General features: G+C 37.2%; 1 protein-coding gene across 1 annotated transcript; it reads right to left on the bottom strand.

Moving 5' to 3' along the window:
- Positions 1-10,859: 10,859 nt before the first annotated feature.
- Positions 10,860-12,401, bottom strand: LOC117431947 (somatostatin-1B-like). The gene is made up of 2 exons (XM_034053249.3): positions 12,203-12,401; positions 10,860-11,244 (listed from the first exon to the last, which is right to left on the bottom strand). Exons 1-2 carry the CDS (start codon positions 12,305-12,307, stop codon positions 11,014-11,016), a joined length of 336 nt encoding a protein of 111 aa, XP_033909140.1. The 5' UTR covers positions 12,308-12,401; the 3' UTR covers positions 10,860-11,013.
- Positions 12,402-12,590: the final 189 nt, after the last annotated feature.

Here is a 12,590-nt window from a genome sequence, read left to right as displayed (position 1 = left end):
TCATACTTCTTCAAGAAAATAGAAATTAAATGAAAAGTAGAATTGTGCTTCAGGCTCCTTGCTTCAACAATTCAAGACTGGAGAGCAGTAGCAGAAAACCCCATAAGCAGTACACTATGTTACACTATGAAATGAAAGGCAATGCAACCTAACACTATAATACTTGTTTTCTCTACCATTCAGTGCTGTTTGTTTGGGTGGTGATATTGGATATTAGTTTTTTTGTTTTTTTTTAAATGTCAGTAATGGGCATTGGGCGCTTAATTTACTGTGCATTAGTCATAGGTTTTAAAGCTCTACATATGTATAAACTCCCATCACATCAGAAACAATGGTACCGTCCTGTTCTACTGTAATGTTTAAAATTAACACAGCGTAAAAAAATGTTTAAACCCTGACCTATCTTTAATCAATAGCCTTTTAAAGTAATCTTCTGTCCCTTGGAGGGGATCACAACTGTAACACTGAGACAGACGAGTTTTCCACACTGCTGGGCTTTTCAATCACAGACAAAACATTCTTTTCTTAACCTGTTTCCGCGTAATTTAAAATAAGCCGTCTGGGGACACGGCAGAAGCAATAAACGTAAAATTGATCCAGAAACTTCAAGATCTCAGTGATGCCTGTATCATTATAATGATTTAGTGTTAAACCGGCCTACGTTCCTATTATTTGAACAATGGAGCAGCAGGGGTCACAAAGAGAACTATAATAGGAATTAAGAGTTTTGATTGAAATTCTTATTTATATAGGTGTAATAGAGGACTCTAGTACATTTAAACAATGCTGTTGATATACCATGACAGTATACTGAGGCTGGGTTTAAAGGACTGTTTTGCAAAATATCTCTGTCTATTCAGCGAGATTAAACACACCACCGTGAGCAGTGCAATACAACTGTAATAGTGGGAAAGTACTGGTACAGTAATTGCAGTTCACTGTATTCATCTCAAATCTACAGTGATTGCTGGGTTGTCATTATTGTTAAGTTTTTTCTTCAGTCTGGACAGGTCCATGTTCATGACTTAACTCTTTATTTAAAGACTGTTTTAAAAGCCTGTTTCGATTAACTATTTCATGCATGAAATATTGAAAATATCTGGCATCATCATATAAGGCTATCATGCATTTGCGTCTTACATACATCCACATATAAAGTCTAGAAGAGAGGTTTTTTTACCCTATATGAGGGAGATATGCATGAAAGGTTTAAACACAATACTGCATTCACAAAAGCTTTCTTGTCTGTTTCTATTGGCTGTTTCAAAACAGAATTTTTTTAAAAAAGAGTCTTCGGACAAAAACTAGCACCGCAGACCATATTACTAATGTTTGTGATTGTTGTCGTAGAGGAAAGCGCATCAATAAATAAAACACGAACAGTGACCTTTTAATTATATGCAAAGTATAGTTAAAAAATGTAATACATATGCAGCAGGATAAACATTTCACAAGATTACTGGTAATGGATATTTCAATCTTCAGAACCTTAATAAACGGCACTGCCTTCAGCAGTTTGTTGTTCTTATGGTATAATATGTTTCAATTCTCATTATTTGTGTAGGAGAGTGCATTTTAATGCAGCCCCTCCTTTTCACCGTATGCTGGCAATAGAAGCTAAAATAATGATACTACCTACAGTGTATTTCCATTCACAGTTTAGGTTTAAAATGTGCAGTCTTGAAAGAAACACATGTTATAGTAATCACATATTTTTTTATTTTAAACATGAAATCTGGTACTACACTCTGTTTGTAGACTTGGTTTCAGTTAGGGTTGCACTTGCTTGGGAATTTCATCTGGAGGATAACATTGTCCCTTCTACTTCAATGGTTTCTTTCCTGTCATTAACCAATGTTTTTCCCCCAGTAGACTGACCTGCTTTGACCCAGAAGACACTGCTGAGGTAAAACGACACAGAAGGATGCGCAACAGATATAGAATGAACTAATTTTGCTTCATAAAGTTGAATGAAACCTGCTCGATAATGTTATGTTAACATATTGAATTACATAATGCTTTGTAGTTATACTTAACAAAAAACTGACACAAATTTAAAAAACTGACATTTTGAAATCTAACATGGAATACCGTACTACTAGTGTGGCTTCCGGTAGACTTTTGCGATATCACTTTGTAGTTTCTTTGATTACATGATGTTAAATAAAATATCTAAATTATGTTAATCATTTTTTTTTAATTATGTCTCAATTCGCTACATCATTATGAAATGAAAACATTCCAATTTGCCAGAGCAGTAAGGCTTTTCTGCCAGAGGCCAGCTGAGAGAATTTGAAAACTGAGATTTAAGATTTAAATTAGTTCTTAATTCCAACACACAAACACCTACCTTAACATTAGGGTTAAGGTAAGTTCCATAGAAGAATTGCATTTAGGGCAATTAATTACATTTTTCCACACTCTATATTGTTGAAAAATCTCACTCACCATAAAAACGTTGACTGTATCGGTGTATTACGAAAACAGCAGACAAGATAAGTTGTAAGCGGTGTGGTACAGTGGTCTCGAGAACATTGTGAAAACCCTTATGAAAGTATGTGCCGTACTCAATTCCATTTTATGGTGCTTTGACTGAAACAGACATGTAAGCAAAGGATAGTGAACAGCTAAACATCTTCTGCTTTGTGTCATAGCCACCATATCAACATTGCTTTTCCAAGAACACTATCGTGTATTAAATTGGCAACAGTTGTTAATTATTAACCTATTTTTTATAAGTCTTCTGCTCACAACTTATTTATTTTTGGGAAATGTTATTGGTTGTTTTGAACAAAAAAAAGGCGTACACTAGATGCATGCCTGTCCAAAATGTTGATTCGGTTGACAACATTTTATTTTGGTCTTTTCTGCATTATCTAAAATCTAAATTTCCTGGAACTGGTGAAGTGTGATGCGTATATTGCATTGCTATGGAGATGGTTGTCCGACCTCACTTCTTTATCGCCATGACATCTCATTTTCTGAGAATTCTGTTTCGCTGTATTGTGCAAAGTGGTCATTATGTGCTTTAAGACTAAGAGGCGGGCTGGAAAACAATTACACCCAAATCTATCAGACATCATTATTCTTCTCTTAGTAAATGCCAAATTCACTTTGTGTCCTGCCAGCAGTGCATTAAACAGACCCGCGGTGTCTGACTTTTATAGAACAGTCCTGACAGACGCAAGACATTTATTAGCCGGGCCTTCGCCTCTTCGAAAAGCATCTAAAGAAAAGTAACAATGCCTCCATTTGTCACGAGCTCGGCTTCAAACCAGTCAAAAGCAAACTTGTTCTCCGGAAATGTTACAGCTGAGTCCCTGAGAATGAACGGGACTCTGGAGAGAGGGAGAGAGCTGGAATCATTCAGTCCTTAGAGATATGCAGGAAATGACATATTTAACTCCCCTTTAAAACAGTGAATAAACAAGTTCAGTAAATCTTACCCTCAATGCAGCATTATATGATATGCCTGTCAGAAATGTTTTGGCAGGTGAAGAACCTCGCTCTTTGGGAAACATCTACGTGATTTTGTTTTGTTAGCATCAGTCCACAAGACCTGCTTTCAGTTTGCCCCACATACTTTAGCATTGGCTGGAGTCACGTGATCTCAACTCATAAATAAATCTAGTTGTTCAAAACCTGTGTTTGACTTTTTATATATATGGCCTGCTTGTTATCCCCAAGCATAAGTTCACCACACTTGGAGAACGCTCGTTTAGCTTCATGGCTCCGACTCTCTGGAACTCTCTCCCAGCTTTGGTGCACCGTCGCTCGCTTTAAATCAACTCTCAAGACCCACCTGTTCTCTCTTGCTTTCCATGCTCTTTAAGCCTGATATCTGCTATTAGCTGCTGTGTTGCTGCTACTATTTCATGTATTATGTTACTATCATGTATTATGCACTTTCCACTGTATTTAATGTATTCTGCTTTTTTTTTTTTTTTTACTGTATATCATGTATTATGCATTTCTCTGTATTTAAAATATTATGGATTTTCTTGTTGTTACTGCATCTTCTAAAGCGCTTTGTGATGGTGGTCCACTATGAAAGGCGCTATATAAAATAAAGATTGATTTATATACAGCACTTGTCCAGACAAGCTCAAAAACATAATTACAAAACATTGGAGCAGCAGGACCCACAACCAATCTGAATGACTGCAAGCGCCATCAAATTGGAAAAAAATAATAATAATAAAAAATGAAAATGGCTTTTAAAGCTAATTTAATATTGGCTAACTAAAGTGTAATCAATGTTAAGGGATAGCAAAGTTACCTTTTAGGGCATCATCATCATTTTAAGGGGATTAGTAGAAGATAGAATAATTATAGTTACCTGCATTCAATTCATTTAGTATTTTTTTTACTGGATTTTAATGTGCGTGTATAATGTCACACATAGTGTGCAGAAGAATAAATTTGTGGTGGAAAGGGTTAATAGCTTCCCACTGCTCCCCTTAAAATGCAAGCAACCTATTCAAGCACGATCCTGGAAAGCAGTTTAGCATTCTGATCTTCCCCTGCAATATCACAGTCTTACGGGGGTCTCTTGTTCCCTCTCATCAAAAAGAATTCTGCTTGGGTCGCATCTTTGTAAAGGATCTGCTTTGAAGTCTTCAATTTGTAAAACTCAATTGAATTTTTGTCCCCCAAGAAAAAAATAAATTCTGCGTCACCAATTTCCTTTTTTTTCTTTTTAGATCAAAAGCAAACTAATCAAATCCTTTAGTTACAGAAGCAGGCTTTGATGTTCCTGTAGAGCTGTACTGCTCAAGGATATATTACAAGTGGAAAAGTTTGTTTTTTTAAGACCTAAATCTTTTGGTACTGTACTAAATAAAACTCAGAAACATCAAACGTTGATGATGGTCTGTAGTTGAGAGGCTCAGAGACACAGTACACAATAATTGCCCAGATATAGATGCTAGACCAAACCATACCTAATGAATACTGATTGTTCCATTTTTGAGGGTATTTACTTAATTGAGATGTCAGACAGCACATATCATGTTGACATATTGACACAAAACATCTTGAACATAATTTTTAACATTAAAATCGTACGCTAAAATGATTGGTAACACATTACATTAAGTTTCTCTAATTACTGTGTATAGTAGTTACTTAGTAAATACCGATGTACCTACACATAATTACAATGTTATTAAGCATAGTTACAAGGTACTTAATGTATAAATCTTTAAAATCTTTATGATTAGGGGTTAGGGTTAAGTTTAGGTTTAGGTTTAGGGTTAGGGATAGGGTTAGGGTTAGGTTTAAATCATGCAAAAAGATTTACACATTAAGTAATTGTAACTATGCATAATAACATTGTAATTGTTTAAGTACATGCATTTATTAATTAAGTACTATGTAAATACACAGTAATTACAGACACGTAATGTAAAATGTTACCAAATGATCAATGTGGACCAACACTTACTGAACTTTGATCCAGGAATTACTGTTGCTGCCTCCTTTTTCCATTTACATCAGGATGGACAGCTAGTCTAACATATGGATAAGATATATTAGCTTTCCTGTTGCACACAACTGATCAATACCTGGAATGCATGTTGTTAATAAAAAACTGTGTGTAACTGGATACGTTTATAAAGCTTGATTTAAGAAGGAGAGAGCGGGGAGGATAATGGATGTCATTGTTTAGCCTGAAAATTGAAAATCCAGTTCCTTTCTTTGATAGCTGTGAGAATGGGATTATTTAGCCAATAGAATACGTGCCTGGTGTTTGGTAGCTGAACTCCATTGGAGGTGAGATTGAGGACTCGCTTGGTTTTGTTCTCTGTTTAGTTGCTCTGATTTATTTTGATTTGAATACATTTCGTTTGACCGAGTCCTCAACCACATCTCCAATTCACCGATGTAACTAAATCTGGATAGTCTTATTCTGCTTAGGTCCCCTTCAGTGCTTTACAACCTGTGATCATGACCATAACTAGCTATGAAGACACTGAGGTTGTGTCCTCGGTTGTTTTTTTTTTATCATAAATCATAAATGCTGATGCTTATGTAAAAATTCTGGCAAAGTACCGATTTTCTCTGTTGGTTTGCCGTGTAACATAGATTTGGATGTTGAATAGTAAATACCAAGCAGTCATATAAACACTGCAGCTATAGCTTGAAACCTAAGTTTGACCTGGTAGAATGTCAGCTCTGGTTACTGCCTTGCCTGTGATGCTGACTTGTGAATGACGGTGTCTAATTTGTGTAGCTGATGTTGACTAATATGCCTTGGTTTTTACGAAGCCCTGGAAACTGATCCATTTGATATATTCTCTGGCTGTAAATACAAAAAGAATATTTTATCTCAGAAATAAAAAACATTGTCCTCTGCTTTTCTTGTGGTTCATGCATTGCTCTTTCCCAATAAAAAAACCTTTTAGTCGCTCTTTTCTAGAGTTGGTGAAGTCGGATTATTGCATGGCAGTGGCTTAGCCTCAGCATTGCACCCGCTGTGGCTGTGCACACCCCCATATTTGTCTGACTCCACTCCCCCATGTTACAATCACACTTGTGTTTTATATAGAGAACCACTTATGGGATTTTAAGATTTTATGTTTACAGCTATGGCAGGGGATCTATGTTAATAATGCAATAAAAACTATGTATTGCTGTAAGCCAATGCATAAAAAAGAGGCGCGATTTAAACATAGACAGACCCTGTCGCTGATTGACCTTGGAAGGGAGTTCCAGAGACCAGGGGACAAATAACAAAAGCCAGGATCTCCCATAGTTCTTAACTTTGGTTTTGGCATGGAAAGGGGATCATTTTTAGCAGACCGCAAGTTGCGTTGTGGAATGACCCAACATCAGACCTACTATGGTAACAAACTGTCTTCTGTTAAACAGATAGGACTTGAACCACTGAAGAGAAGTGCCAAAAACACTAATGTAGTTCTTAAACGATGTACAAGAACATCATGATAACAGTGTCAAAAGCCGCACTAAGGTCCAAAAGAACAAGAACAGACGGAGAGACTATTATTATTTTTAATAAAGGAGCAACAGCAGCAAGTTTGAGGGGTGAGGGAACAGTTCCAGAGCTCGGTGATTCATTAATAATGCTAATAACAAAGAGACACACGGCTGAGAAACAAGATTTGAATAAGGAAGTGGAAATAGGGTCTAAAGAACAGGTGGCAGGTTTTAATTTGGCAGATAATTCAGACAGTTAAAACAGTCCCAGTGAAAGCAGGAGGATCAATAATTAAAGCAGCAACGATGGGTGAAGACACAATTTGAAATCTAATATTGTCCATTTTCTTTTGAAAGAAATCCAGGAAGCTATTGCACTGATCATGTGATGCCAGGAGAGACGTTACCCGCTGGCTCTAGCATATGCTGAATAGTAGAAAAGGGCAGCCTAGGATTACCACGTCCTCTTTCAATACTGTTAGAAAGAAATAAGGATCTAGCTGTTACAAACGCCAAGCAGACCGCACAAGCTCTGCATCGCAGATGGATGCTGTCACAGGCTGTAGTAAAAGGTAGATTTGAATCCAAATGGATAAATACCACGGTGCAAGGTAATAATGATATTGAAGAACAAAGCATTCAGTGTAGGATTCCTTAGACTTCAAGACAGTGACATTTCAGAAAGTGCCATTTCATTCCTCTTTTCTTAATGGCTGCCTTGCTTTTACAAAGGTAGATAACACAGCGTGCAAATCATAATGTTAGGCGGTCGTTAATGTATGTTGTAATGCAAAGGTAATTACTACAGAACCACGCATGGATTTACATTGTAATTAAAGTTCAACTAAACACTGTTACCATGCTGTGAATTATCTGGAATACCAGCTACACAAAAATAACCAGATCCATTAGAATATATTATATTTTGCAGTGACATTTCTGCACTGCGATATTTTTAAATTTTAAATCCTATTTGATATATTGAAAGCATGGCTGTATTTTGATCCATCCCTCTTTATATAAATTAAATAGACGCTGTGTCGATTTAATAAACTCCTCCTGGAGTTGTTTTTGTAATATGTGTTATGTTCTCGATGTAATTTACTACACTGGGTTCTGTTAGAGTGTAAAGCATAATTTTATAGAGGATTGTGAAACTTCAGATGGAGGAAAGGCATGTTTCCAAGCCTTGACTGTATGACAAAGTTTCGAGAGTGCTTTGGAAAATTGTGTTTGAGTAATGATATCACCAGTGTACATTATAATAATGTAACACACTGTAATTCTACGGGTAGCCTGTTATTTCATGTCCCTGTTAATCTACCTTAAAGGAAGCGAGGCCTGAGCATTCTGAAACCTAAATCCACAGTCCTTTATTGCATCGGGCCTAGCATGTGTCTGCAAATCCTACTTACGAGCAAAACAAACGCTGTTAAACCCAAATAGCATTTTTCACACGTAACCAAAAAAGTCAAAAGCGTTCAGTTGAGAAACTGTTTAATATTCTCAAATAATCAAGTAGGCTGCTAGAATGCAGTGTTGCTGGCGCTTGCGCACGAGCATCATAAATAAATAGAGGTATAATCATTGTCATCGAACAGGGCGCAAACAAGTGAAAAGCAGTTTGATTTCTGACATGTAATGTTGATTTGACTTCCTGTGCGTCAGTCGCAAAATATTAAAGCAATTAATAAAGGCACAGACATAAAGGACACACAACAGACAGGACAAATCTGAAACTCTAACAAATGCAGAATAATCAATTGATAGCAGAATGTTCTTGCTAGCGAAACCTGATTCATTATAAAATTGCTATGACAACCACCACAATGTATTATTGTATTCTGTGTAACTTTTTTATGGCCTAGGTGGCCTAGGCTAACTCCATTTTTTGTCTGATCAAGATTAAGGTCTCAAGCCAATGTTGAAGCAATGTGGCTGTCAGTGTTAGGTACTGACACAGCCTGTATTTGAGCACATTTGTGGCACAATTCAATTAACTCTTTAGCTGTTGAAAGCTAAAGAGGAGCTGTTTTTATTGATTGATTATTTTAACACATTATCAGTGATGAATCACAAATAAAATGGTATGAATTGGGCTCTAAGTACATCTTACTGTACTTCATGAAGTGTCTTTGAAGTAAGAAAACTTTTACTACTTTACTTACTCCTAGGAGTGACTTTTAATTGTATTAACTTAGGCTGTTATTATAATATTGGCATTGATTAATGGCATAGCTATTTTGAATTCCAAGATATTGTTCTACAACCAATCATTTTAGGTAAAACGTGTTTCAGATGGATGAAATTGAAATTCTGATTAGGTAAGTACTCATATTGGTGAGCCAGAAGGCCTTTTTCATCATGTCACTGCTGCATTGTAATTATGAGACCGCAGTTTTGAGAGATGAGGGCAGGCAGGCAGGCAGGCAGGCAGACAGGCAGACAGGCAGGCAGTTGTATCTTTCTTGTTTCAGGGACACTGAACTGACACGCACGTCCCCAATAGCCTCAAGCCATCATTGGTGGATCAGCTGTCACTTAGATTTGTCAGCATGTGAAAAGGTTCATCTGTTTGGAGCACTTTTTGGTTCAGAGAATAACAGCTCTTAAAAGCTGGCCTGCGTGACCCGACGCTGGGTACAGATTGCTTCTGGTGCTTACAATCAAACACAGGGTCAGCTTTAAAGCGTACGGCTCCAGTTATTATACTTCCATTAACAGCTGTGGTGTTCTGTAGCTGTGGATATATTTAAACCCACTGGTTCCTTACATCAGAATGGTAAAACCTGCTTCCATTGTAGCAGAGCAAAAAAAAAAAAAACATTGAAAACTACTTCTTTACAGTATTTCAAAAGTATTACTCATCTACAGAAGAGGCACAGTAATACAAGCAGTATAGCACATGACACGCAACTGTCTTTAGTTCATATGTACTACTGTGACTGGGTGAGTGAGCCACCATTACGAGCTGGCAAGGAAACCTGGAACAAGCGCAGTCACTGTGCAGTGAATATCTGTGAGTGTAGCTGAAATCCATTAAAAACTACCCAGTCGTGTGAATGTGTCAGTTGCAGCCTGTATGCATGTTTCAGAAAATAAATACGCACATCAGTTGGGGGTAAATTGACAAGTCAAGGCTGCTCAGATATATACCTGGAACCAGGGATTTCTTCTCATTTAACTGTAGAGAAGCCTGCAGTTATAGACTGGCTTCCACTAGCCATAGTTCTGAAATAAGAACTGAGTATCAACCACAGAGGGCTTGGTGTTTGACATGTTTAATTGAATGGATTCTTACACTAGATCCCTCATAACTGCACCCTTTCACGGTAGCAACTTTAAATACAGTGGCCGACTAGTCAATGTCTCTGTTATAAATTGTAATCTAAAGCAGGGTGCTGTATTAGCCTGCAGAGGTTCGTCCATTTTTCTGCACAGTCGAGCTGCTAATATTGTTTCTTAACCAGAAGCTTTACCTAGCAGATGGTTCCACCCTTTATAATGATCCAAATAACATTTCACAGCTGCACTGGTAAACCTATTGGACTGTAACCCTCCCCCCTAATTTCTAGTGCTAGCATTCTATGCAACATTAGAATGGGCTCTTTATGCAAAATAGAACCCCTTAGAATTTCAAAAGAATTCAGACCAAGTGAAACAGTACTTTTAATTCTGTATTACCCACCATTGCATCAGTGAATCACGTAGCCAATTGTAACCCACTGAAATTAATTACAATTGGGCATTATAGTTTTAATTTAGGCTTGGAAAGTTAAATAAATGCATATTTTTTAATTTTTTAATTTTTTTTGATACCCACTTTCACCTATGTCATGTTTCAAACCTACTCTACTGTACATGAGTCTAGCAAGTCTAGTTGCAGGCATGTTAAGAAATGGAAGCACATGGAAGACAAATCTCTTAATCATGCTTTATTTTGGATGTAATAATAATTAAACAGACTGAGTGAATGAAGACCACAGGTTGTTTTTTTTCATGTTATTTACAGTGCGAGTTCAGTTCATCGTGTCACAGGTCTGGTGTTGGAGGCTGGGCGAGGGGGTCTGGGTGTTAGCAGGACGTGAAGGTTTTCCAGAAGAAGTTTTTACAGGGGGCTTTGCGAGCTCTCTGGGGTAGCTGTGAGAGACGGTTATAGACGGCCCTCTCCTCAAGACGGGAGTCCAGGGGCTCCTCCAGGTCCATGGGGGACACGTCCTCCCCCAGCACTACTGAACTGTCCACTCCATCCAACAAGCCTGATAGCAACTTGAGAAAGCCCTCCTTCCTCTCTTTGCTCAGCTCCTGTGTGTGCAGTGGAACAGATGGATGAACAGATAGATGGGACAAGCCTAGATACATGCACCATAGTATTTCTACAAGTACCCCGTTGATTTACGGTTATGTGTGAAAGACTAATGCAAAGCATATGTCCAGATTTATTTTCTCATATTTTTTTATTCACCTCCCGCAGAGCCAAACTGCACAATTATTTGTACATTACAATCCAAAAAGGAATAATAAAAACAAATTGAAATTCCACTTTTTGACACTTTGATATGGATTTATAATACACAGACATCCATACAATACATTGATTTTTAAAAAAATCATAAATGTAAACCTATTGCAATATTAAAAATTGAATTGAATTTATTTCTGACAAAACAAGAGGGTCTCAAATTCTAGTTTGTAGAAAAGTCTAATTAAATGTTACAATCATTTGCATTCATTATTTTATTCCTGTACTTCTCTTATATAACCTTACATATCCCTAATTTAACAGTCGGCACATCAAAAAGTTATCTTGAGTAGTAAAATATTGGCAAAATAATAAAAATGTACATTTTTTTTAAAGCATATCTAACTATCTTGCCCGAATCGTAGATAATGTTCTAATTTTTTGCATCTGAAAATTTCTCCTTTTTTTGCACAGGAAAAAAAGTAATGATGAAATTGCTTCTCTGCTTCTTATCACCTGTCTATCCCTGCAAACCTGTTACTGTATAACAAAATAACCAGTGATAAAGCACATTTTTATTTAAATAACTAATTGTATTTCCCCCCCCCCCAAAAAAATGAAACCTCAGGTAAAGAAATATGATATGCTACACAGTCATCCATGCAAAAAAAAAATATATATATATATATATATATATATATATATATATATATATATATATATATGTATATATATATATTCCTTTACAGATAATACGTCTCTTGCTGGCAGGTGTCCCAGGCTCCCCAGTCCCCTACTCACCCTGTTACTGTGCACAGAGAGCCTATCCTCACCAGGCAGGACTGCTACGACTCTCAAGCTGTACACCACAAGCATTAGGGACACCAGGCTGGCTCGGAGCTGCATGCTGAGTGATGCGGAGGAGATCAATGCAGGCTGAGACTCTACAAGGTGCTGTCGCTGTCTTTCACAATCAGGGCTTTCCTCTGCTCTGCTCTAGCCCCTTTTATATATCCCCCCTCACCAAGGCTGGCACTGACGCAGAGACGACATTAAGCGTGGCTCAAACCCACATTACACCTGTGGACGATATTAACCCCTTCCCTCCCTTTCTCTAGATCATTTTCATCACCTAAGTGCTCCCTTTCTCTGGTACACCTGCTTCCACTTTGATGACTGGGAAGTTGAA

The sequence above is a fragment of the Acipenser ruthenus genome, chromosome 27, assembly GCF_902713425.1.
Source record: "Acipenser ruthenus chromosome 27, fAciRut3.2 maternal haplotype, whole genome shotgun sequence".
Lineage (NCBI taxonomy): Eukaryota > Metazoa > Chordata > Actinopteri > Acipenseriformes > Acipenseridae > Acipenser > Acipenser ruthenus.
The sequence above is the reverse complement of the archived record's forward strand: the minus strand, read 5'-3'. Positions and strand labels throughout refer to the sequence as shown.